Below are 27042 nucleotides of genomic sequence, written 5' to 3' on the forward strand. Positions count from 1 at the left end.
TTCCAGAAAAGTGTCCTCTCCCTCTCCTTCTCCTTCTCTCCCTTTTGCTCTCATTCTGCCTCTTTTTCTTTTGCTTGCCCTCTCTCTCCCTCCCCTCCTTTCCCCCCCTCTCCTTTTCTTTCCCTTTATTTTTCCTCCTCTCCTCTCCTCTCCTCTCCTCTCCTCTCCTCTCCTCTCCTCTCCTCTCCTCTCCTCTCCTCTCTCTCTCCTCTCCTCTCCTCTCCTCTCCTCTCCTCTCCTCTCCTCTCCTCTCCTCTCCTCTCCTCTCCTCTCCTCTCCTCTCCTCTCCTCTCCTCTCCTCTCCTCTCCTCTCCTCTCCTCTCCTCTCCTCTCCTCTCCTCTCCTCTCCTCCTCCTCTCCTCTCCTCTCCTCTCCTCTCCTCTCCTCTCTCTTCTCCTCTCTCTCTTTTTCTTTCTCTTCCTCCCAACATGTAAAACACCAGCAGTCATGCACTGTAGATTCATAAAAGGTGGGAATATTTCTGGCTCTCTGGCAGGTAGAAGACATTGTTACAGGCTGAATACACTTATATCTGAATAAATTCCCAGGGAGGCTGAGAACCACTGACATGGTAGGTATGTAAAACCATGTAACTGACATCAAGGCCTGTTGCACTTGTGTAGCCTTATTGAATCAGTGGAGCGCTCAGTCCCCAGTGACGCAGATGTCACCAGCATCTGCATTCCTGACAAGCAGCTACACCTGAGGTTCAGGGGACACTTACGTACCTCTGCTGAGCCCCGCGTTACTGGGGCTTCATCGCAGGCTTTGAAAAGTATGTTTTCAAAACTAAAACAACAGCTTATGTATGTTGATTGGGTGCAGTGGAAGGATTCATTAGAGTGCAAGTTGTTCAGCTATGGTGTCTCTTTAAGTGTGGTAAGTGTAGGGATCGGACTTCAAATGAGATAATTTCTCCTGATGATAACATCGTACAGACACTAAATAATTTTAAAATACATTAAGCGGATTGTGAATCTTTTACATTTTTTTCTAAAGTTATCTTGAACGTGATATATCCCATCCTCCTTTATTTCTTCCTTCGTCAATTAGTTTTGTCTTGTTTGATAGTCCTATACGGCACAGGAGAGAAGGACAGTAAATGTAATAGCAGTCAAGTCATACACAACACAAAATCCAAGCCAGATAAATGAAGTGACAGAAAAGCACCGTAAGAAGCCATTGTATATCCCACAAAAAAAAAAAAAAACCACCAAAACATCCAGATATCATAAAGTCCAAGAAACTTTTTCTATCATTCTTTCAGGGAATTCTGCCTCACCATCTTTGACTGGAGAGCTTTTACCTGGGCAGTAGTAGAGATGATCAAAGAACTTTAAATAATAGGTAGAGTTCTCTAGGAAACGTAGGCAAAAATGCATGAAATGTGTGTGCGTGCATGTGTGTGTAATTATTTTAAAGCTGGACACTGTTTTCTTGGTTTATTGCTCTTCGATCCTGAGGCTGACCTAATGCTACGCCTTGCAGTACATGCCTGTATTCCTTGATCCCTGGCTAATACGTGGGGCTAATACATGGGCTTCTTGTGGCGAGTCTGAAATTCCACTGCAGGGTTTGCGTGGAGAAACTCTTGTGGTTTATGGCATCATCAGTACCTTCGGATGGAAATGGAGCTTTATGGAAATCAATCTTCCTTAGAGGGCTCTGTACAATACAAAGTGCTTAAAAAATACTAAGTGAATGCTGCTTTTACTGTTCTGGCATCAGCCCAGCCCATGCTCGCTTACGGATGGTTATAGTATAGGTGGGTGTTCTGCAGCCACAGCTCTCACCGCTCTGGTTGAAAAACAGGAAAAAGAGGTGGGTGAATGGTTGCAGAGGGAGTAGGCTATTGCTTTATCCTCTCTCCTAATTCTCACACATAGTTTTTAACGTTTCTTTCCAAACCTCACCTGTCCTGCTGCTATGAAAACGCAGCTTCATTCTTCATCTCCCTGTGTTATTTTCCCTCCTAAAACTGCACTTATGGAAGAACAAAGCCTGGCTTTAACCTAATTTTACTACATCTTGTGTCAAAGGTTGTTCATAAGTCATGTAGTACCTATAGTGCCTTTTTTGTGTGAGTGTAAATTCAGTGTTTTTCACTCTCTCAGATCAGTGAAAAGGCAGGTGTAAGACAATGCATTACTGCATGTTCTGACCTACTGCTGCAGCTGTTTGCTATGTCCTTGCTGCTATGTGTTTACCACAGTATAATTGTTTAAACATGCTCACGCTGCTGTGGTGTTCCTATGGTGAATCCTGCATAGTAATTTGATTTGATTAATGAATTTTAGAAGGTGTGGACCCCTCCTTCAAGTTCATGTGGATTGAGACCACCATGTTATAAGTAACCTTGCCTGTTTAGCTCCACCAAATTGAATTAATTACTCTGTAGTTAATTTAAGAAAAAAAATGTAGAAAACAATTCCAGAGTGTTGCATTTCTAATGACTTGGCAGCAATCATTTCTTGCTAAGAGGGCTGCAAGACATACAGGTATGTTTTAAATAACTTATAAATGATAACTCCATTTACTGTGAGTTTCACTGATCCCTCTAGAGGTCTGATTTTACTGTCCTATGTGCCCAAAATTGACATTGGCTTTCATTCTTCAGTCTTCAAGATTGCAGGAATGTGACCTTCTGTCTATAAAAGATCTTCTGTGTTATTACCATGATTGATCCAAGCGTAGTTGGTCTGTCTGTGAACAGTGAAACCGAGAATCTTACTTCCTTCACAAAACTGTTTAAACAGTTTCATTTTGGACATTGCCATCATTGAGGAACAGCTGAGAGAGTCAGTAATTGCAAAGAGACTCGCTTGGTTCTTTCTTTTGTACACCATGATACTTTCCCTTCACTCTATAGTGTAATTCACAGGGCATTTGGCCCCATATGAGCATTTACATTTGCATGCAGGTTGCTATCCAGACTATTCCTAATTTTATTTTAAAATAGACATTTATGATTAATTTAGGGTCTGAACTGTAATCTGTTAAATTTCTGGGGTTTAAAATGCGTATTCGGGATCACATTTCCATGTCAGATATATATATATAAGTAAAAAAGATCCTTCATTTTATTTTAATAATTTATTTCAGCCTCCCAGGAGAGTGCAATAAATAAATAGGGTATAAAATATTTGCATCATCATGGCTGTGGCCTGAGGAGTTTCATACTCCACCATAACCTTGTCATCTTTTGTTTTTGATATACAAAATCAAAACCAAGAGGCTTGTAATCCTCCATATATTGATTTTTTATTATTAAAAAGTGAAAGTTGAAAGGCAGCTCTAAACCTGCTTTATCAGCCATACTTGGACCAACTTTGGATGCCATTTCTAAGAGCTGGAGATGTGCCAAAGACATTAAAAGTTACTTTTTGCTTGCATTTTGCCAAGCTATTCTTACTGCTCTCTTTTTATGAAAATAATTCATTTTATTTGCTTTGCAACAAATATTTGTATTCAGGGGAGTCTCTTCTGTATTAAGTGGTCTGTCCCTTCGGGAAAGAGGGCTGCTTGTAAAGTTATCAAAAGAAACTTGTAAATATGAGTGCCATTATTTCCTTCAGAATTTGCTGCGCTACAAGTAATCTAATGACAGTTTATTGGTGTCCATTTGGGGAAGTGGGATTGGTATTTTTATTTGAGAATTATTTCACTTGGGAAGCTCTGAACATAATAAGCATGAATGAAACAATCACAATATAATGTAATACAGGTCATTCTCTGAGAGGATGAACTAGAAAAGGTGTTCATTGACTGATCGTAGCTTACGTGTCCAAACATCATAGGAGTGAATCCTTCCGGCCATGTCCCACTGTCCTCCACTGAAAAAGGGAGTGTGAATGTTACTGCAGTTCTCTGGATAGCCTCTGTCTAAGTCTGTCTTTCAATTCTTCTGTAGCTCAGTTCATTTAAAACCTTACTGCAGGACAGAGTTGTTTGAATGTTCATAAAGGCAGGTCAAGTTCACGATAAACTTTATTACAGCTTACATATATGTAGGGCTCTACTGACTTCAGCCTTTCAAAGTCTGGCGTGGTTTTCATTACAACATCATCATGAAGTAAGGGGAAATGTTGTCTATGCCAATTTTAAAGATGAGGAGCTGAGACATGGAAGGACCGTGATTTGTCCAGAATACACAAGAAGTGGCTGGAGAGTCTAGGATTAACGCTTCAGTTTCCTCAGGGCTGCCCACCTTTACCTCTTTCTCTGAGAATACATGATGAAAAGGTGTTAAAAATGCGAAAAGATTGGCTTTCTTTTCAGGTCACAATCGTTTGTAGTTTATGAGATTTGTTTGATGTGTTAGGTCCTTCTTTAAATCCTAAATATAGGTACAGTTTGATTGCTCAGTATGAATTTCCAAGTGTTTAGGTCATTTGGACCTGTAGTTCAAACAGTAACTCGAGCTGCAAACTGACCAAAAATAAAGAAGATTTTTTGCACATGAACCAAGGTCACTTATATGCTCATGTCCATCATACCATACCAGGCCATTTTAATGGAAGAATGAGAGGGGTGGCACAGGCTTCAGCATGGCTCAACTTTGAAGAATTTACTCGAGCAGAATTTCCATTATGTTTGAAAAATGGGAATTTTGCCTAAACAGAGGGTTAGGCCAGCGAATGGCTCTTGTTAATCTCCAATATTTAGCATTCTCTTGCTTATTCTTCTGTCCAGTCCATACTGTGGATATCTATCATATCTTCCAGTGTCCTCCTCAACATGAATTGCTCTTGAAAAATGTGTTTCTGTTCTTCCTGTACTGAAGGTAGAGGATAGCTGAAAATAGTAGCTAAAAGTCCATAGTGTGTGAAATTCTCTGGAAATGATGAATAATCGATAAACAAAAATAATGGATTTAGTATAATTCTAAACGTTCATGTTCCTCTTCAGAATTTCCTTTCATAAGTAATGTTGTGACTGTCTTGTTAACACCATGCACATTTTAATTTTTGTAGTGTTTTCTTGCTTACCTCAACCTTTACCACCTGCTGATCAATGTCCATACAAAGTATCACTTAGCTTTTTGAATCAGTTTTAGATCAAAGGTACAAGATCTCAGGCAAAGCTGAATAATACCTATGTAAATAATATTCCTTAATGAATAGACTTCTCTGCAAGTAACTTGGTATCTCTAGAGATTGTTCAAAGAAAGCTGATGAAACCAAAACTGTGCAAAAGCAAAAAATGCACAGTATATGGAATTTTTTTAAAGATCCTAGCTGGCATGAATAACTATGTTTCTCCTACCTGCTTTCTTAGCTGTCACCTAATTTCATTCTGTTGTTTTGCCAGCATTTCTTGTAAAAATTGCTCAGTTAATCTGCTCTCACAGTTTTCCCCAGAAGCAGCCAGCATTGTTTCCCTGCCCTTAAAGGTTAATGTTGCATTTAGGGCCCACTCTTGCCTGCATAGAAAACGGGCATTAATCCTTATCTTCATTTGGTGGGACTGCCAACTTACCTATTACAATGTATAACACTTGTCTCTGTCTTGCAGAGGTTCTCTGCTGTTAGCAAAGGTCAGAGGCCAAAGAACCTCCAAATTCAAAGAGAAATATTAGTAATTTAGAAATGGATTCTTCCAAATAATATTGTACATGACAATAGCAATGTTCTGTGTCCTTAAACATTTTACAGCATCTGTTGCCTAGCACTTTGCCATCAGCCACACTGGTTTTACTTTTCCTTCAGCATAGGGAGAAAATAACACACTTAGAGGGAGGGTGGAGGGTTACTGCAGCACTTCCATTTATTTCTGCAGTGGATACCCTGCTGAAAGTTGCATCGACTGAACACAGGACAGACACAAAGATCAATCCTAGTGGGACCAAAACCCTTGAGGTAGTGCTTACTCAAAATCGATCAGTCTTTTCAGTTATCCCTGGCAGTGATGGTTGTTACATTTTCTTACCATCTCACTGCAGCTTTTTCTTCCAACCTATACTGAGAGCATGGTCAGAGGTGCTGTCGTCATCCGTGTTGCATTCAAACCACTTTTATTTTCAGTAATATCAGTAATTTTGTTTTATCTCTGTCTGTCCGTTCTTTCTGGGTATGACACTATCATAATCCGGCAAAATAAGTGTACACTTTGCTCTGATAAAAAGATTTCCGGTGTTGGAATAACCTGCTGAATTGCAGTAAATAATCACCAGGTTTTGAAGAATTCTGACATTTCCTTTTTCTTGTATAGCAGCTTAAACAGTCTTATATTGCTACCCTTCAGGAATCAATTCTGCTCCAATTTGCATGTTGTCCTCCTGACTTCGTTATTTTTGTACTGCACTGGTCAGAAGCTGGTGCTGAACATATTTTAGGATGTGTTTAAAATGGGGAGGTTAGCTGAACGAGGAGGTGTGTAAAATATAAGGCAAAATCAAATACGTATTAAATATGCAAATATGTAACATTATCGTATCAATGCCTATATGATTTGTGAATGTATCATAGATACGTGTATAAAGTGTGTCCCCAGAGCTGACAATATGCATTACTGGGTAACCTGGTTGCCGGGTGCAGGGTTGACATACCCATTGTTAGGCCTTGGTTTTCCTGCAAGCTGTGCAGCGGGCAGCTTCATCTCAGTCGCTAAAAAAGCACCTCACTCCACGAATCGTCCATTTGCCTGGCACGCAGGGAAATACCCTTGTTCTAAGAGTTGAATGTCAGGTCTGAGGGAGAGTGAGAAGATTCCGTTCCTGCTCAAGCCAGTGGTGAGAAGAAGTTCACCTGCTGAGGCTGCACGGAGCTTGAGGAAATGAAATGTGTAGCCTGAGTCATGATAAGAAGCACACTCGCTACTAACTCTTTGCAATTAACATGACAGCCAGCATTCCAAAACCCGTTCTAAAAGGTGTTCTCTCACTCGAGAAGGGACCTTCCCAGGACAGAGTGGAGACGCATTGTCTCACTTGTACTGTTTGCGAAGGACTGTGGTTCCCTGTGGCTATCAATCAGTCACCTCTCCAAGACCAATATACGAAGAAACATTGTTTAAAAAGCAGCTGTTGTTTTAACTTTCTTTACCATAGACTTACTTTGGCTCTGAGCACTGTGTCTGTGCTCCTCGTTGAAGTCATTGGCCTGTCTTTGGTGAAAGAAGGAATCAAGGTCAGTAACAAGTCAACTTTCTTTCTCAAAACAGGCCATATCTGGTCTCAGTAATGTCATACCAGTGGAGTACTCTTAACTGTGACTTAAATTGCTTCAGAAAATGGAATATACCAGGAAGTTGGTATTCGCCCATTCTGCTTTCCTCTCCTGAGGTAGAACTACCTCAGTCCATAGAGGGTGAATTGAACTCAGAATTTTTTCTCTACCTCTGTTGAACTCTAATTACACCAAAGAGGTGACTCAAAGTGCAGGCACTGTGGAAAATAGTAGGCAATGTGCTAATTTAATTTTTTATTTGTTTTTTTAATCGATACATTGACTTAGGTGCTGCCTGCCAGACTCTGCCCTGGCTTGCGCACTGAGCAGTCCTGTTGGAGTCACTAGGACTGGTCAGGGCAGACATAATCCAAATTATTAATCTTCTTTGATACTGTTCTGAAATGCATCCATTAAATTAGCGCTGCCTGTGGTTTTATGGATGCTACTTTTGTTCCAACTTGTGTTTCTCAGCTAAAAAAAAAAAAATCCTATGTGGCTGTGGTCTTAAACAACAGAAATTGTGGAATTCGGCACAGCTCTGAATGTGAGATTGTTTGGGAAAAAAATCACTGGCCCATCTATCAACTGTTAAATTAGCAGAAGAGTTCTCAGGAGGTGATCATGGAATTAGTACTACTGTCGTGTTCTATATTTCTTCTGTTTTACCGCCCTTAGGCTTACTACTTCAGAGCCTTCTTCCACCACACTGTGTCCCATCCACTTCTAAATATATCTCCTAAAACATTAAATATGTGTTTACTAATTGTGATCAGGCTAAAATTCAAGTGCTGTGCTTGTGGGACTTTTTTTTATCAGAAGCCGTATTTAAGTGATGACACACAGTAATTTGTTCATTCTTCTGTCAGTGTAATTTACAAGGCAACGACAGATAAACATAGCTATACAAGATTCATTTACAGTGACACAATGGCAGATACACAGAGCAGAACCCTGCCTATGAGATAAAGTGGACTGAGTGACTTATGCAGTAATTAGGGGATAATTGTCATTAACCTCGCAAACAGTAGTTTACCCATATTGTTTAAAAGGCTCCAGGATGCATAATGACAAGGTAATCTGTCAAAGCGCTAGGGGGAAATATTAATAAGATTTGTGCAAGCCTGGATAGAAAATATGCAGAAAGCGGCCACATTAAGCTAATTGGTGGATGAATATACACTTGTAAAAGTGCTTCTAATGGCACGTTTGCTGCTCTCCAAATGACTACTGTTAATGTGGAGAAGTGGGCTGCCTAGAAAGTCAGGACTGCTGGGACAAGAGGGTATTAAGACATGCAGGCACAGTTATTATTACTTTGTACACTGTAATATAATTTCCCCCACTTTCTTTTGCATTTCAGTGCCTCTAATATGTGCAAACAGATAGGTCACTTAATGTACCACAGCATTTTTATATTCCAGTGACCTTTGCCTTTTTGGTGTCACTTCTGCACCCTGCTGTCCCCCTTTTGCATCACATTGCCACCTATGACAGACCTAGCGTTTTTTGGTGTAAATTTTTTAGGTAAACAATCAAAGGAAAAAGGCCTCATTAAGATCATGTTGTATATATTGCAAGTAATAATGCATAGTCCCCTAATGAATACTAAAGATGGAAATCAATCTCCTGGTTTTGCAGCCATTCATATACCCAGCATATAGGACAGCTAAATCCCGTTATTGAGGCACAATTTGGGTTCAATCAGAAAACCAAGCGTGTAATGAAATCCAATTTATGAGTATAACTTATTGGCACTTTTACTCCAGTGCTTTTGTCCCTGGGCAACTTCTCAATTCCCCTGGTTAGGCAATTTTCTTACTGACTTCCTTGGAAGTTTTACTTCCAAGCCTGGGAAGACTCAGCTTCTTTTGCTTACATTTTCCAGTTAGGGTTATGGCTTCATTCAGTTTAGATTTAAAGTGAGAAAAGGAGCATCTGATAAACTGATTTGACTTGACTGTTAGATGTCTTTTGCCCTGCTTTTGGTGCAGTCCGTGTTAGATGGAGCAAGGATGTCAGACATGATTTGTTTGTATTATCACGTTGTGCACCGGGGAAGGTCGTGGCTGTAGCGAGGCTGAGTGTCTCTTGTGGCTGTGTGTATTGCAAATACAATAGATTGCTCATCGGTCCTCGTTGTGAATATTTCCTGTTTCTCATAAAAATTATGTGTCATTCTTTCAGTGTGGTGAAACTGAGGCTCGGGAAGAGAGGCTTAAGTAGCTTACTAAATTTACTGAAAGACTGCCAGGGCACAAAAAACATTACTTTTCAGTGAGTTACGCAGCACTGACACCAAACAGTAAAACCACAAGTGATTTCAGGGACTGATAGTATCAAGGTAAATTTTCTTACATGGCATACCAAAATGGACAACTATATATGCATAAATTGGTGCAAGTGAGTATGAAAATCCATCATTGCTATGGTTATGTGCATGCTGCGTATTTCCTACCCGCTTACATGCAAAACTGTGTTGTAGAGTTAATTTATAGCTGGAATTATTTCAGTGGTTTGCCATGTTGGTGTCTCTGTTTACATCGTATCCTGAAAAGTCCCCATGGCACCTCATACAGTCTAAAATGTTTGCCTTCATACACTGTGTGTTTGGTGGTTTGATTGCCCCTAGGAGCCGTGTCTGCCTAAGGGCAAACACTCTGTTACTTGCCACAAGTCAGTGGCAAAGCTTCTTCAGAGACATTTCAATGAATTTTCCACTCTCACAAGTTGTAGAGAAGCAAAGGTATTGAAATATTCCTATATACTTGGAGTCCAAGGTTGTGAATTTCAAAGCTGTTTAAGGAATTTGAATACCCAGTTTCTATAAAATCTTGATATTCTACCATTTGATGAACATGAGAAAAAATGCTTCACCTTTAGTGTGCATTAAAACTGTTTTCGTGAGCAGATACCATAACGCGTGTGGTTACCTCACATTAACTCCTTATTTAGGAAAGTCTTTAGAAATCTTTTGAAAGTCTCAACCAGAAGTGATGGTGAAAGGAATGAATGTTTGCATTTGAAAATTGTGCAGTTCTTGGGAGGAGAGTGGCAAAATACTTGGGAAGTGTCACTGCTATTTCAAAATAAATGTCAAATAATGAGATAATGACAACTGCTGAAAGATGACTTTAGATCTTCTTAGTGTTACTGAATCAATGTGCATCCACGCTAACAGGCGTTCCACCATTATCAATTAGTAACAGATTTTGCTGTTTAATAGTTGTCACCAACATGACAGTTGTAAATCAAAGCAAGTTTTGTTGACATCAAAGTTATACCACTGTAAAACTAGTGAATGGAAGACGAGCATCCGTCTCTGTCTTTGCTTAGATTCTTTTCCTCCAAGTGTGGACGACAGAGGTTTACTGTGAAAAAAACGTGTCAGGCATTCAATTGTAAAGAGACTTGATGTAGTTGCTATGATTAAATTAAGCTCGAACTGCTGTGATTAAATATATTGTAACCCCACAGTGATCTATCATAGTTTTAAAAATGAAAATGCTGTATGCAGTGTTATTCAGAAAAAAATAAGAAAAAAATCATCATCTTGTGAATTATACATTCTTATCTGGTCCATAATTAAGAGCATTCCATAACAAAGTGAATATTTTATCAAAAGTCAAACAATATGTTTTAAAAATCAGAAGAAGCATTTAAAACTAGTGCCCTTGCATCCTAATAGTTTTACTGGAGTTGCAGAGGTGAATACACGTTCATGAAGAGCAGGGAAGATTTCAAATTAGTGTTTCTTTTCTGAAAACAGTAAAATACTCTCACCTGCCCCCAGTTCACATGGATGCTTTATAGTCGACATTTGACTGACTGTCATCATCTTTCAGGGCAGTGCTCTCAAATGTATTTTAAGGTTGGTGAACCTGAAAAATGAAAAGGCATTCTGCAATTGGGGTGCCCTGTGAGGAGGTTCACTCCCCGAAAGGAGTCATGCGACTCCTGAAAAGAGTCATCCAGTATTTTCATACCACTCCCTGCAAATTAGTCCAGAACCAGCGCTCCAGCAGGTTGCTTGTGCAGGGGTCTGTGCTGCTGGCATGCGTCTTTGGGATGAGATATAAAACAGAGGACCGGCATACTTTTGGTCAGTAAAGACCCTGTAGGCCATTTAGCGAGAGCGTGGGTGGTTAACGGCGGTGTCCTGGCTGGGTTTCAGCTGCGGTTATTGCATTCCACCTCCTTACGTTCCATCTGCAGTTTCAGCAGGACATGGTGTTCCTCACTTTCACTCTGAAACCGTTGAGCAGTGCTCCTGTGCATCGTTACACAGCCGCTGTGCTCCACCGTGGTGGTACGCCCCCGATATATATTCAAACAGGTTTGGCTCCACATCATGTTTCAGGGCTAAGTTATGTCAAAATTACTTTCCAGCCTGGTCAGTGGAATTACTCTGGATTTAAAGTGCAATTACTCCAGATCTAAAGTGCAGCCAGATTTGACGTGGTGTCTACAATATCAGTTAGTAAAGCTTGTAAGGGTCTTTGGGGGTCTTTTTGGTCAAAATGCAAAGGCTTTTACTGCTGAACGCATAAGGAGATCTGGAGTCTCAGGAGCAACCAGAGCGAGTACTGCTACAAACCTGGTGGCAAAAGTAAATATAAGCATGTATATAAGTAAATAAAATCTCCTTCATATTACTCTTCATTTGAATACATACCGCCAGTGTCGTTCTCAGTGATTTTTTGGGGAAAGACAGGCTTCTCTTCCCCTGCTGTAACATGCTGATACCCTCACTGTGTCTTTGGGGCAAAGAAAACAAGTCCAACAGGTAAGAAAAAGGGGGTGTCAGAAGGGACGAAGATCTATCACTTTTGATTTTTCTAGCGGAGTGGAGGCTGCAGTGAAGCCAAAAGATAAAGATTTCCATTATTGACTGAGAACTCGGTAGTGCTGCACTGTGTTTGTTACTGCTGCGGCAGTATAACTCAAGGAAAGGACTGCTGACACTTAAACATGAGTTTGTTTTCATATGGTTTCAGTTGGTGAAGGGGGGCTGGTGGGAGGTGGATGAGAAGTGACGGATGAGGGGGGAGGGAAAATTCAACCATGGCTCTTTGCAGGCTGGGTGTGTTAAATCTCGTATCAGTTGCACACGTGTCATCACAGCGAGCAAGCATGCACACCTTTTCTTCATGTTTACAGGGGCAAAGGTGAGCTAGGTTCAGCATGGGAAAAACACCTATCAGGAAAATGAGTATGTGGCTGTATGTGTGAGTGTAGGTTTCTACGTAGGGCTTCCTTCTGTCCTAGTGAGGTCAGTGGGAGTTAGCCAAAACCAGCAAGAGGTGTTGCACGTTGCCCCATCTGTACTAATGTGAGTTGGTGTGCTGCTGCACGCTTTCGGTAAGTTTTACCCCAGGAGTAGTAGGACTACCCATAGTGTAACAGCTTGAAATTTAATTGGGAAGCAAAGAGATGCTCCTGGGAAATTCAGCCAAACAAAAACAACAGACCCTAAATCATGGAAATTATGTAGGCTTTTCTTTATTAGAAACAAATGTTGATTTTTTTTTTCTGTCTACACCCTAATTAAAACCATCCTCTGCAATTATAGTATGACCGAACGAATATCTTTCAGTCTGCTTTTCAACTCTTACAGCTGCACTCAAAATGTTTCTTTGAGATCAGCTAGGAAATATATAGCTGTTTAAGAAGGGCTTATAGAAGAAAGATTTGTCATAAACACTAGGCTTGCTTAATTATGTAATCAAACAAGTATCTATGTAATATTTTGTACCATGGATACTTAGCTGATATGCATCAAAAGCAGCAGTTTATGGTCCGTATGCACACTTGCTAGAATATGAAGGCTAGCAGTGTGTTTTTCTATATAACTTTGAGTGGTTCTTGGAAGTTATCACAATAGTGCCTGAAAATAACCCTTTAGTGCTTCCCAGAACATAAGGCTTGTTTAAGAAGCAATTTTAACTTTTTTTTTTGTAACTTTTCTATTCCTCTCACTATGTAGTCAGCCAGGTGTATATATACATTTTACCTATGCCAAGAAGTTAATTCGTAAGATAAAAGTAGAACTGCGCAAAGTCTGTGGTGTGTATGTATATGTACACACATGTATCCGTGTGAGTGTAGACATACAAAATGACCTGCAGGTAACGCTGGCACAGGAGTCAATGGAGCTTCTCACAAAGTGAGAGGTTAAAGCAGCTGATTTCATAACAACAGTTTGAGGTTTACAGTATATGTTTATAGTGTGTGTTTGTGTAGACTGTCCTTATTTTCTAAATAGGCAGTTTTTACATTGGGAGGGTTGGAAATTTGTAAAGTCTAAAAGGCCCTCAGGAAATTAAGACTCATCACAATCCTCCCCAATTAAGCTCCTAAAAATTAAAGTGATGTTTGTGTCCATCTTCTGTTGTAGCCTGTTTGTATCATCTAAGATAATCATCTTGACAGCCATCAGTTGTTTTATCTGACCCAGAAGTTTAAGACGAGATGTACCCTAACGTCCTGACACATCTCTTCCTAACATACAGTCAGCAAAAATGAGACGGCAGGTTCAGGGTGATTAACCGTGACATTACTTTATAGATCTAATGTAGTATGTGTGTATGAATCTGTATCTATAGAAATAGTAGAGTCAAGTGCGTGTTTAGAGTTAGAAAAAGATTCAAGATTGTGTCTTGTGTTCTTGGAGGTTAATTTCATATGATTTAGAGAAAGATTTTCTCCATCTGAAATTGTGAGACTGCTACCCACACATCTAAAATAAAATAAAATAATATAAAATAAAAAGTAAAATAAAAATGAAAACAAGGCTGTATGGGCAAAGAAGGGAGAGCATCACTGTATGCTGTACGGGTTGGATTTTCTTGTCTACTGCCTGGCTTAGCGCTGTAAGCGTGCACTGGTATCTCTATACTCACTGACTTCCTTGTACACGCTGTCACAGGAGGCTTGGCTTAATCAGTTGTGAGCTGAAAAAAGTAATATAAATTGGAACCTTTTGTCATGAAATATTTAAATGTGGATATGATTTAATGGCTTTGGGGAGAAAATTTAGCGTGAGAGATTGTAAGAAACAAGAAATCGATTACATGTAAGAAAGGACTTGAACCTCTAATCAAGTATTACCATATACAGAGAGATCCCTAGCTAGTTATAGCTTAATTCAAAGGGGATAATGGTTAGATTTTTTGTTAATTTTAAGTTTTATCAAGAAATGACATTCCTATTCGCTCTTTATCTAGTTTTGCATAATACAATGATTTATGGAAAGCCATCACTATGTAAATATTGAAGCATATGCTACATGGTATCCATTGCTGTGTTTTCTATGAAATACAGGCATCTGTGCAATTTTTCTTTACTTTTGCTGGGGGGGGGAAAGCCAAACAACTTCTTGCTGAAAATTAACAAGGTATGGCTCGATATAGCTAGTAGTAGTAGGCAAGGATCATTTAAGAGCAGCGTTCTGGTTCCCTGCTGTTTCTATGACAGCGAGGGTAACCCCATGACAATCACACCCTTGACTGCCAGTTCCTCTGATCAGTGGGACTTAGCAGCTGCGGAAGGTCTGGCCCTCCTCATTGCAAATCCTGAGGCTAAATGAAACAAAGGGCAGTGGCGTCTCATTGAGAGGTAGCTCGTGTAGCCAACTGCCGGCTTCTCCGAGTTAAGCTGCGGAATAACTCCCCGAAAGCATACTGGGAGCCCTCGCGGGTAGACCGTGTCTGCCTGGTCTGTGCGCGCAAAGGGCTGGGTGCGCTGCCGCCGGGCGAGGGACTGTGCCGTACCACTTTCCGCTCACATGTGGGAGTCTGTTACGGGATCTGTACCTGCTATTCCAGTGAGTTATTGTCCTGCTGGCTGTGTTTAATTTTTATTTACTTAAATATCCGTTTTTGTAAAGCATCCATCTGTTACATAAGCCTGTGAATGATTTACAAATTAAAGCAAAAACAAAACAAATTACTACCAGTAGTACATTACAAAGCAGCCTGCAGCTGGCTGCAGACAGGAATCCTAATTCAATACATGTAAGCAGTGTAAATTAGACGATGTTATTTCCATCTTCAAACAATGCAAGTTACAATTAGAAGGAATTAATGCCTTGTGGCTTGGGATTAGAAATATATGTGTATAGATTGGGTCAGAGGTGGCAGCGAAGGCCTAGAGACCAAAATCTGAACCGAGTCAGGTTTTGCAGTTCCAGGTAAGAATTACTCAAATATAGAACAGGTACGGCTGTCGGGAACTTGTGGGAGAAGTAAATGTAAGAAGCTGTAGGTCACACTCATGGGGAGAGTAGCCAAAGTTAGTTGGAGGGGAAAAAAATAGAACTTTAAAATGTGAACCTGTCCTTTAATTGTTTGTTTGTGGTGTGGTTTTTTCCTCCCTCCTCTTGCCCCATTTTGATTTTGTTTTGTTTCACTTTGTTGTGTTGTTGGGTGGGGTTTTTTTGGTGTTCTGGATGATTTCTACTAGACAGCACTGACTGCCTGCAAAATACTGCTCCGTCAGACAGGTAGAACTGGGAGGGCATAGAAATTAGAGATGTCCACAGTGCTTACAGGTGTTCAAAGGTGGGGATGCTTCCTGACTACTGCTGCAACCTGGGACCAGCATCTGCGCCATGGTGTTTCCTTCATCACTGTGTAAATGCATGCTGAACATTTGCTGCACAGAAATGGTTTCTGGGGCTTTGCTTCGGGGTCAGCTGGGTAAGATTTCCCATAATTAATTGCTGTGAGGGTTTCATAGTGTTGTAAGGTTTGATTGTGAATGGTCATGTGTGGAGCCTTTCTAAAGGTTTTACAGTCGCATCTAAGATACTGAAACACGCATGACATATTGACCTTCGTCATTAACTTTGTATCCAGAGAGGTGACACAGATCAGAACTGAACTAATAAAACCATCTGTAATCAAATAATATGTGCTTTACTATTTGGGGGCAAATTGCGTTTTCCCATACTATAGAAAACGTGAGGGGAGAGAAGAATCAATCTTCTGAAGACTGAAGATAATAAAATAAATAAATAAGACCTAAAAAAAAAAAAAAACAACAAAAAAACAAGACAGGGATTCACAGGCTTCATAATCAAACAAGAGCTAGTGGTTTTTGCAATATTGTGTGATCCAAAGTGTTTGGATGAGGTTCTGAAGCTGAGATTCAAGATTTTAAAAGATCAGAGACAGTACAGAGGAGTATCTTGCAAGGCTTTCAGACTGTTTAATGCATGAGAAAGCATTGGAATAATTCTGATTTGATGGCTTGCAACAGTGCTTGTTGGTTATAGTTACTGTGCTGATGTTATGTCCAGCATTTGCCCAAAAGGAAAGATGCCAATAAAATGATGTATTCATTATATAAGTATTTTAATATGTTTTTATCAATACATGCTGGAATGGATTGCCTGACATTACATTGCAGAATTTTTAAGTCCTACCTTCAGGCAAATCTCATGCTTACTAGCAAAAATGAAAGTGTGAAATGCTTTTTAATGTATATTTAACAACAGATAGTCTAGTGATTACTGATGTGTATTCTCCCTGGATTTTTCCCTTGCTATCAGAAGGCAATGTTAAGAGACAACATTTTTACACATTTATGCTATCTACATCCATCAGATGCTTCCTTTTTACATATTTTTAACTGTCATTTATAACAAGACTGCAAAAAAGTCATCTCTTAAGTCTAAACCATAAGGATTGCAAGCTTACAGTCAATTGCCAGTAATAGTCCAGTTATGCTTTAAACCAGCATCCCAATTTCTACCTTGTGATGCAGGTTTATAATGAATGTGTTTTTCAGTATTGCTGTCATGGGGAAAAAAAAAAAAAAAAAAAAAAAAAAAGGAGTAAGGTACAAGTATTATGTGCTATTTTTAAGACTTTTTGCCTTGCATCAAAATTTCTTGTGAGATGGCCCATGAGTGACTTCAGTCTTATGTCTGCTTATATTTAAGAAGCAAATCTATCATATGCATTTATTTAGCTCTTTTTTATAGTGTCACCATTTAATAGTGATTAAGGTACAATTTTCTATATTTTACAATGGAGTGCCCAGCAGCAGTTCATGTTTTACACTAATGTATGCTAGAGAGTAGCATTGTACATAGATCACTGTTGTTAAAATAAAAGCATTGAAAGCATTTTAGATCACAGAGCCCCGTGGTCTACATTTTGTTTGCTCTGACATTATTAAACTCAATCTGTTTCTCTGACTGTGACTCTAATTACTATGTTTGCATGGCTGGAAAGTTTACATTTTTTGGTCGGATTCTATTAATGCTGTTTGCATGTTGTTTTTTGAGCTTAGCGTTTCATGTTCAGGCAGCAGAGCACCTTCTATTGAATTCAATAATTATGCAGAATCAATAAGTTTTTTCTTTGTGTTTGTCTTTGTTGTTTCTTTGATATGGCCTCTAGGATGCTGCAGGCAAGGTGCTGGACCGCTGGGCCATCATGTCCAGGGAAGAAGAGATCATTACCCTTCAGCAGTTCCTGAGATTTGGAGAAACCAAATCCATTGTGGAGCTGATGGCAATTCAAGAAAAAGAAGGGCAGGCTGTGGCTGTGCCATCTTCAAAGACGGATTCAGATATAAGGACTTTTATTGAAAGCAATAATCGCACCAGGAGCCCAAGTCTCCTTGCTCACCTGGAGAATAGCAACCCTTCCAGCATTCATCATTTTGAAAACATCCCGAATAGCCTTGCATTCCTGCTTCCATTCCAGTACATAAATCCAGTCTCTGCTCCGTTGCTGGGGCTGCCTCCAAACGGCCTCCTGCTGGAACAGCCGGCAATGAGGCTTCGTGAACCAAGCCTTACGACCCAAAACGAGTATAACGAGAGCAGTGAATCTGAAGTTTCCCCTACGCCTTTCAAGAACGAGCAAACATCCAGCAGGAATGCTTTGACCAGCATCACAAACGTTGAGCCCAAAACTGAGCCAGCCTGTGTCTCTCCTGTTCAGACACCTACGCCTGTCAATGATTTATCCAAAACAGAACACACTAAAACCTCGTTCCGCATTCACAGAATGAGGAGAATGGGGTCAGCCTCCAGGAAAGGAAGAGTGTTTTGCAATGCATGTGGCAAAACGTTCTATGACAAAGGTACTCTTAAAATCCACTACAATGCCGTTCACCTGAAAATCAAGCACCGGTGCACTATTGAGGGCTGCAACATGGTCTTCAGCTCTCTCAGAAGCCGCAATCGCCACAGTGCTAACCCCAATCCCCGCCTCCACATGCCTATGCTAAGGAATAACCGTGACAAAGATCTAATTCGTGCTACATCAGGTGCTGCCACTCCAGTCATAGCAAGTACAAAATCCAACCTAACTTTAACAAGCCCTGGGCGTCCACCGATGGGGTTTACCACTCCCCCTTTAGATCCCGTACTACAGAACCCTCTTCCCAGTCAGCTGGTGTTCCCAGCTTTAAAGACTGTCCAACCCGTTCCTCCTTTTTACAGAAATTTACTTACTCCTGGAGAGATGGTGAGTCCTCCAACCTCACTCCCTACCAGTCCAATAATACCAGCAGTGAGTGGCATGGAGCAGCATCCCCCTCCTCCTTCAGAGTCGTCAGTACCTTCAGTGCTGATGCCTACCCCAGAGCCTAATGCTGACCTTGCCCCCAAGAAGAAGCCAAGGAAGTCAAGCATGCCAGTTAAAATTGAAAAGGAAGTTATAGATACTGCCGATGAGTTTGATGATGAAGATGAAGAGGTGAATGACAGCAGCACGATGGTGAATGACATTGGTCATGACAATCACTGCCATTCTCAGGAGGAAATGAGCCCAGGCCTGTCCGTGAAAGACTTTTCCAAAAGTGACAGAAGCAGATGCATTTCCAGACCAGACATAAGAAGGGCAGACAGCATGACATCAGAAGACCAGGAGCATGAAAGAGACTATGAAAATGAGTCAGAGTCATCAGAGCCCAAATTGTGTGAGGAATCCATGGAAGGCGATGATCGCCTCCACGAACCTGGTGAAAAATCTATGATGCACAGTGACAGACCAGATGAAAACCACAATGACTCTTCCAACCAGGATGTCATTAAAGTGAAGGAAGAGTATACAGACCCTACGTATGATATGTTCTACATGAGCCAATATGGACTGTACAATGGAGGCAGTGCCAGTATGGCTGCGCTTCATGAAAGTTTCGCTTCTACATTCAACTATAGCAGCCCTCAGAAGTTCTCCCCAGAAGGCGAAATGTGCTCCAGCCCAGACCCCAAGATCTGCTATGTGTGCAAGAAAAGTTTCAAGAGTTCCTACAGTGTGAAGCTTCACTACAGAAACGTTCATTTAAAAGAGATGCATGTCTGCACAGTGGCTGGCTGTAACGCTGCGTTCCCATCACGGAGAAGCAGAGACAGGTCAGTAAATATTAATTGATTTTCTACATTATTAAATGTGTTGAATTATGTAAGAATAGGCAGTTTAGGATATATGAAGAAATAGAGAGATGCACAGTAATGACAAGTGACAATTGTGTTCCCATGACATTGAGAGAGTTTTATCACTTTAAGATTTTCATTGTTGCTTGGCATTCAGAATAATATATATTGTGCCATCCTCTTAAGTGACTGGCTAGAAAATAAATGTCATTATTCTTTCTGTGTGCCTATGAACATGTGTATTGTACTGCTGTTTATAAGCTGCAGCTTTTATTACATCTATTTTCTTCTCCCTGCAGCTTTTAAAACAAGTAAAGCTTCTATTAAATATATAGTAAATTATATACAATACAAATACCTTCATGCATGCATATCAAAACATAGAACTAGGGAGGAGAGGAAGGGGTGGATGGGCGGTTGGATGAATGGATGGAGAGAGAGAACGGAAGGACTGGAATAAAAGAATGATTTCCATCCCCATAGGGTCATATAAAAGCAAACAGGAAGCATTAGAAGACTATTCTTTCTTCTCTTCAATTTTTAAAACTAGCTGCTATGTTGTAGCAAGAACAAATAAATATTAACAAAATAGTTGTCTCTTTCATTAGTAGAACTCACGCACCTCTCTATCCACTATAGTCATTTAGTCTACTTTTTCTTCTTTTCTGCATGAGAGCAACTCCCTTCCCCACTGATGGGAATTATGCACACTGAGAGAGAGGAGAGGCTAGACCCCTACATATTTTTAAGATCAACAAGGGTATATTCTGCTGGCCCTTCAGATGACATCATGCCCTAGCTATGCTGCATCAATACTGAAACAGTTGGGCTTAAACAGAAGCAGCTGGTCCTTAAACTCTTAGGTTTTGCTTTTTTTTTTTTTTTATACACTATTCTTTTGAATCCTGAGGAAAATGTAATATAAATGGAATTTGTCAAGGTGGTAGGATAACACAGTTATTTCATACTTGTGGATGAAAGCTCTTGCATGTGATGATCATACTGTCACATAACAAAATCTCTCTGGTTCACGAAGTGATGGTGAGATTGGGTCATCTCTTTTCCTTTACTCGTGTTTCATATTTTTTCATTAAGTTGTAAAAATCAGCAGACACAAGAAGGAAATTAAACCTAGCTAAACATTTCACACACAGCTCCGCTTTTGTTTGTTTGTTTGTTTTGTCCATTGAAACTGATATGGTTTGAAAGTGAATATATCATGACATATAAGACGAGAGCAAGTTAGTGTTGAGGATACTGAGGAGCCAAAGTTCACTATTTTGATGGAGATTCCAGTCCCCAAATATCTCATGTCTTCTGTTACTATTTATGCAATCCACTGAGCAGAAAAATAGGAACGTGCATAAGAATACAAGTTAAAAACAGGTAAGAAGAACAGTCTAGAAAGTTTGTGTTTCAGTGGGATGAAACCACTGGACATGAAGCAGGTAAATTAAGACTAAATTAAGACTCCCTTCTTGGGATATCCAGATAACTTCTATGAGACTTGAGTTTGACAAGGGAAGCATGTGACTCAGTGGCATAATCTACGCTGAGTTTAGATGTGTGCAACCCCATTCAGTTCCTGAAATTCAACAGGTTTTTTTAGTCAAGAATTTGGCTTGTTTGGTCTGTTTCCTCAGGTGAATTACGAACAGTCAGTCATGTACTAAGCAAAACAGCTTTGCATTCAGCATGTGAAGTAAGAAGCAGCTAGCTTTAGGATTTGGAATTTTTAATGCAATGTATTAAATTTCATCAAGAATCCATTGATAGATCATGCTCATAACAAAGTTAGCGTAGTGAAGATTTGTATGTTCTAAGAAAGAGATGACTGTGATGACCTACATAAAATATTTCTGAGACAAGAACATTTAAAAAAGGTGCATTTTGAAAGTATTTTGTGAACTATGTAGGATACTCCTATTAAGCTTACTGAAAGCAAGCCATAAAATAAAAATTTGATTCAGGAACTTAAAATGCAGGCTGTGTATTTAAAGATAAAATGATTATTTACATATCTTTTTGAGTTGTGTAAGGTACAAGACAATCTTTTTATATTGTTCCACTAGTGACATGCAGAATATTTTCAGTTGTGTGTTGCACTTGGAACAAAATAAATTAATAGGCATATTATATCCTTTAATTGCAAAGATTTAAGAGTGGTTATACTCAAAAAATTCAAAGGTATGGTACAATTTGTGTGCCCATTCTGATGGTTTTGTAAGTTCATTAGCACTCTTGATTTGCAACAGTTGTCTGGAAATGCCTTGAAAGAACCAAGTAACACTCTTATGGTTCTTGATAATTCGTTCAGATACTTGAGCGAGAAACATCTTTAAAACTTCCCTGGGCTATCCATTCTTGTCCAGAAGTGCAGTGTCTAGGAATATGCAGAAATGAAAGCACATGTAGAGGATATAAAAGAGAGTGAATGAAAGATTTAAGTAAACATTTTAAACGTTGTTTTATAATACTTCCTCAAAAAAGAAGGTTTTTTTTAAAAATAAATTTAGGAAGTAAAAGTTAAATTATTTTTTTTAAACTGTTTTATTGCCCTAAAGATTTTTTTCCATTCCATTTGTTTTTATTTTTTGCTGATACTCCTTTTGAATACATATGTTTATTTTGAGAGAGTCATTACGTAAGTATACAATTTCTAGCTCTTCAGATTACAGAGAGCACCTCAAAGATAACTGGATAACTAAATTAACAGCACTGCAAAACTTCTTCAGCCACTTAAATCAATTTCACTTAAAAGCTCAGAAGCATTTTGCTATTAATTGCTGTAGAAAAAAAAATAGCTAACTAAAGCACACAATAACAATTGTGGATAATATTTGTCATGTAGTGGTTTTCCATTTTGGACACATTATAAAAAGTCTGTGCGATTTGCTAGTCTTGTGAGTCACACTAACTAAAGAAGCTTAGAATTTCTTTGCTTTGAAAATGAAAATTAAATATTTTTTTCAGTACTATCTTCTTAATTAAATCAGAGTTCTAGCTATCCCATAGCATATAGAGTCTTGTGAAATTATTATCTTTATTTTTAGTCATTTTGTTAATCATATTACTAGAATTGTATTTGTAATATTAATCCTATTATAACTAGTTAGAGGTCTAAAACTCATAACTCTAGTTATGTTCTAAAAGAAAACACAAGCTTACATGGAGATAAAAAATATTAGCTGATTCTTTTTGTTTTGTTTAGGGGCATCTGATATGGCTTAAGACCTTTTCCAATGCAATTCTAGTTAATCGAAGTTTTTACTATATTCCCCCTGTCCTGTAGATACACAAAACTCCAGATTGTTTGACAGTGGGTGTTGTAAAAGGGGCTTTGCAAGGGTGGGGTTGTGATACAAACTGCTAGTTACCAGAGGCAGCAGATCATGTTAGGGGCGAACGCAGTGCTGCTTTGACTGAAGGAGGGTTTTTTTATCCATGTCACAGCTGCAACCCTCCGTTGCGGAATGCGTCCTGTAGCAATTTGTGTTAAGGGTTGACTAAATCCAGCTTCACCATTCCTACATTGCCAAGGTCAACTCCTATATAAATATCCTTCTGCCAGAAAGGTTGGAATATCTTCTGAGATCTTTGACTAAACACTGCTGTTCTTTGTAAATTAGGGTCAAGATAACCAGAAGATTCAGGAGTCCCACCTCACACGCGTTTTTTCAACACAGGGCAGAGGAAAGCAAAGCAGAGTCCCAGCCCTTACTGCCAATGACCCAGTAATTCTGTTTTCCCTTCTAAAAATTAGACACTATTGCTTTTGAATAGTCCAGCTCTGAGCTGGACTCAGCTCTGACCGCTGAGCCTAGAGTTTTTAAAAAGGACCTTTTTTCACCACCTTCTGAGCTGCAAGTAACATCACTTATCAAATCAACCTTATATATACCTATATCTTTGATCTTCTCCCCAAACAGGGAAGCCTGTCTGTCTTTCTTTTCCTGGAAGTACTACACTTGTGAAAACCACTTTTTCTTCCATTCTTCACCAGCCACTCCCTGAACTAGCTGTTCTTCCATTTCTGTTTCTGTATTTACTTCAGACATCCTTTATTCTAAAGGCAAGATGTTCTGGCTACATCTTGTTGCAAGAAGGCAATGGAGAGTAAACAGGAAAAGAGACCGTATTAAAAATTATGTCAGTGGTCAGAAGCAACATCATAAGCCTCCTTCTGAAGAGAAAAATGTATTTTCCAAATAATTTTTTAGATGGAAAAGAGAGAGATGGGAAGAATACAAGTTCTCGTGAGAACTGTGCACTTGAATGGGAACAGGCTGCCCAGGGAGGTTGTGGAGTCTCCTTCTCTGGAGACATTCAAAACTCGCCTGGACGCCTTCCTGTGCAACCTCGTCTAGGTGTTCCTGCTCCGACAGGGGGATTGGACTAGATGATCTTTTGAGGTCCCTTCCAATCCCTAGCATACTGTGATACTGTGATACTGTGAATGGGAAGAATTGTCCTTGTAAAGTGAATTCTCTCTGGACGCAGAGCAGGTCTGTCCTGTGAGTGAGGAGAGAGGGCCTGTGGCCTGAGTGGTTAGATTCCTCTGGGATCCACTTCCCAGCCTCATCTGTGAGTCCTGCCCCAGTAGATACTGGCTTTGCCTTACAAAGAGATAGGTGTGGTTGGTCCTTGAAGCCAGCACTGAGGTACAGCTGCTCAGGGAAATGATCCTGAGCTGCGGATGAGACGTGGGGATGACAGGAGGGAATAGTTTTTTCCTGTCCAAAGAGGACAGCAATGCCAAAGTTTCATCTAAGAGTCGGTGTTGGAGAGCACATGCAGAGGTGAAGGTTTGGAAGGTGAAGCTTAGAGCAGCTGGGCTCATTTCTGGCTCCCACCTTTAAGAGCCAAGAATTTTGTGGTTAAAAACATGGGTGAAAGAGGAGGCAGGTGGACCTTCTGCCTTCAGTAAGTCGTGTTGAGAAGCTACTGTCAGATCTTAGGGAGAAATACAGTCATCTTCTCTGTCAGCCTTAGTGCATGCTAAATCCCTCTTTTACCCCCAGTACTGGCACTATTAAAATCTGTGTTTCTTAAGCTAGGACACATCATTAGTAACAATAAGTTACCACGTTTTCCTTTCTCTCGGTGTATGCAAAATAAGTTAATTCTCAGTGTACCTGCTCAGAGGAACAAAGCAAGACCTTTTCACATTGTCTTTCTGCTACTAAAGTAGGACTATTAATTGCTCGGGTTTGTCTTTAAATTTCCTCACAAAGTGAGCGTGTGTGTGTGTGTGTGTGTGTTTCACAAGATGGGAAAGGTGATTGAGCCCCATGAATTAATTTAAAAACAAAATAATATCTGCTCAGGGTGACTTATAAATAAATATGAGGCAACTATTGGTGCCAAGTGTGATCATGCCACTTGATTGCTAGTTAAATCAGTCCAGATTTAAACATGTAAACTCCTTGATTCGTATGGAGTAAGACATCTGTAGGTGGTTTATTAAAACATGCTGATGTTTCCAGAACTAAATTGTGCGGATATAGGCCTCTGGGTAGCTGTATTGAAAAAGCAGGGACATACTTTTTGTCTGGTTACCTGACTTCCAACCCTGTACAGGTGTGCTTGAATAAATTAACATCAGTTACCTATGATGAGCCACTGCATACATTATCAAGGGAGGTGAAGATGTGAGAAAGCTGCTGCCTGCCTCCTGTTATCACCTCCTTGACACAATAGCACCCATTTTTTCATCATGCTACTATGCTTGGAATCTTCTACAGATAACTTTGTAGAGAATTATTTTCTATAAATGCACTCAATTTTAGGAACAGGTAGCTCCAAGAAATATGATATTTCACACTAGTCCATGATAACTATTACTGTATTTCCCCTAATATAATTGTCATACACGGCTTGACTTTCCTCCAATAAGAACAAGGAAATCAGGTTTTAAGACATTAGGTGTTTGATGAACCATTTGTCAAGAGACAAAAGGGCTATTTTATACATTTTTAAAAATATAAACATATTTACACCTGTACTACTGTTTCTGGACATGATGCAGTTCATGAAGAGACTAGCTGCATATCCAATACAATTGTATGAACCGTTAGGCTTTCTCTTGCAGTCACTAAGAATGACACAATGTGTGCCATTGCTAATGTTCACTTAACTCTTCCTTACCAAAGAGGACCAGGATCGTAAAGAAACATTTTGTGCCAAACATGAGTAGTCATGTCGAACATAGACTGCCTGTCACATTGCATACTCACCAATGTGAACAAGCGAAGCACAATTAAAACTAGAATGCAGAGAACTAATTTCTTCATAAGATCTCTTTTATTATTTAAAAGAAAATAAATAAATTAGCACAAGCCCCACAGAGGCTACTTATGTGAGTAAAGATTGCAGGGTCAGTTCTGGCGTGGAGGGAGGTCTTTTCCAACTACACATATTCATTTGTTTTGGCTTTGAGATGGAGGTGGTGGTTGTTTTTTAAAACGATCTGCTGCCTTCATTGTCTTGTTCTCTTTTGGTACACAAAATGGTAGCATGATGAGAGTGAGAGTACAGTTTCTTGTGCAGTGCAAGAAGTCTCATTTTTGTGTGAACGTGCAAAATAAGCCAAGGACTTTTCAGTGACCTGAAAATTTTATTTAAATAAACTGCTACACCAGGATTAAGATAGTTGGTAAGCATAAGTAAAGCATTGAAAATACTAGCCAAAAGCAAAACATGCGTTGAGCAATATTTTCCCCTGGTATGTGTTGTGACAAATAGTGTAAATGTTTAATTTGTTTTGTTCAAGTTTCCTGCACAGGTCCTGTGTGTTTTATGTTTGGTGAAAGAGAATATTTGGGAAGACAGGACTGGGAACACGAGTGCTTATTCATAATATCCTGGTTGCCCCTAGGTTCCTGGGAAATAACTGGAAGAACCAAAACTCTTCTCCAGAGAGTTGGAGAAAATTGAGTATTTTCCACTTATCTGAGTAAATGTGAAGCTGTTCCCCATATGTAGGGACATCCCAGAGTCTTTTGGAAGTGGGATAAACAAAACATCTACCTACGTTAGTTCCTGCAGAGAAAGGCTCTGGCTGTTCTTTTAAACTTAACAGCAGAAGAATACAAGATTTCTGCTACGGTGGAGGAAGCTGTGCTTTACAGATACAAGATAGCACCAGGGCACTACTCCCAAAAGCCTGGATGTGTGAAAGTGGAACAAGATGGTGCAACCTGAGAGGTGTAGTACTCTCAGGTGGAGGAGTCTGGGGAGAAATAATGAAAGGGGGAGGGAGACATCTGGGGCAGGAATAGCAGTGTGTATACTGCCCTTTGGAGTTACAGCTCTCGATGAAGGTGAGAGACAGTAAGTAGGCAGGAAAATGCCATCATATATACATACACGATACAGTCATTTGTCAGCTATGCTTGCCTGTCTGAAAATCAGAGAAACTGGCACCTGAAAAGGCAAACTTTACACCTTATGGCCTAAACAAAGATTACTTGTAGATGA

The 27042-nt window shown here is 39.7% G+C and overlaps 1 protein-coding gene across 1 annotated transcript in view; it reads left to right on the forward strand.

Moving 5' to 3' along the window:
• BNC2 (basonuclin zinc finger protein 2) overlaps positions 1-27042 on the forward strand; it is a gene marked incomplete at its 3' end in the record, with an annotated part of 331914 nt that overhangs the window by 289677 nt on the left and 15195 nt on the right. The window contains exon 5 of the mRNA XM_082497584.1: positions 17576-19542. Coding sequence (XP_082353710.1) covers positions 17576-19542 — 1967 coding nt within the window. The remainder of the gene's footprint in view (positions 1-17575; positions 19543-27042) is intronic.

The sequence above is a fragment of the Vanellus vanellus genome (genome assembly GCF_965231255.1).
Source record: "Vanellus vanellus genome assembly, chromosome: Z".
NCBI lineage: Eukaryota > Metazoa > Chordata > Aves > Charadriiformes > Charadriidae > Vanellus > Vanellus vanellus.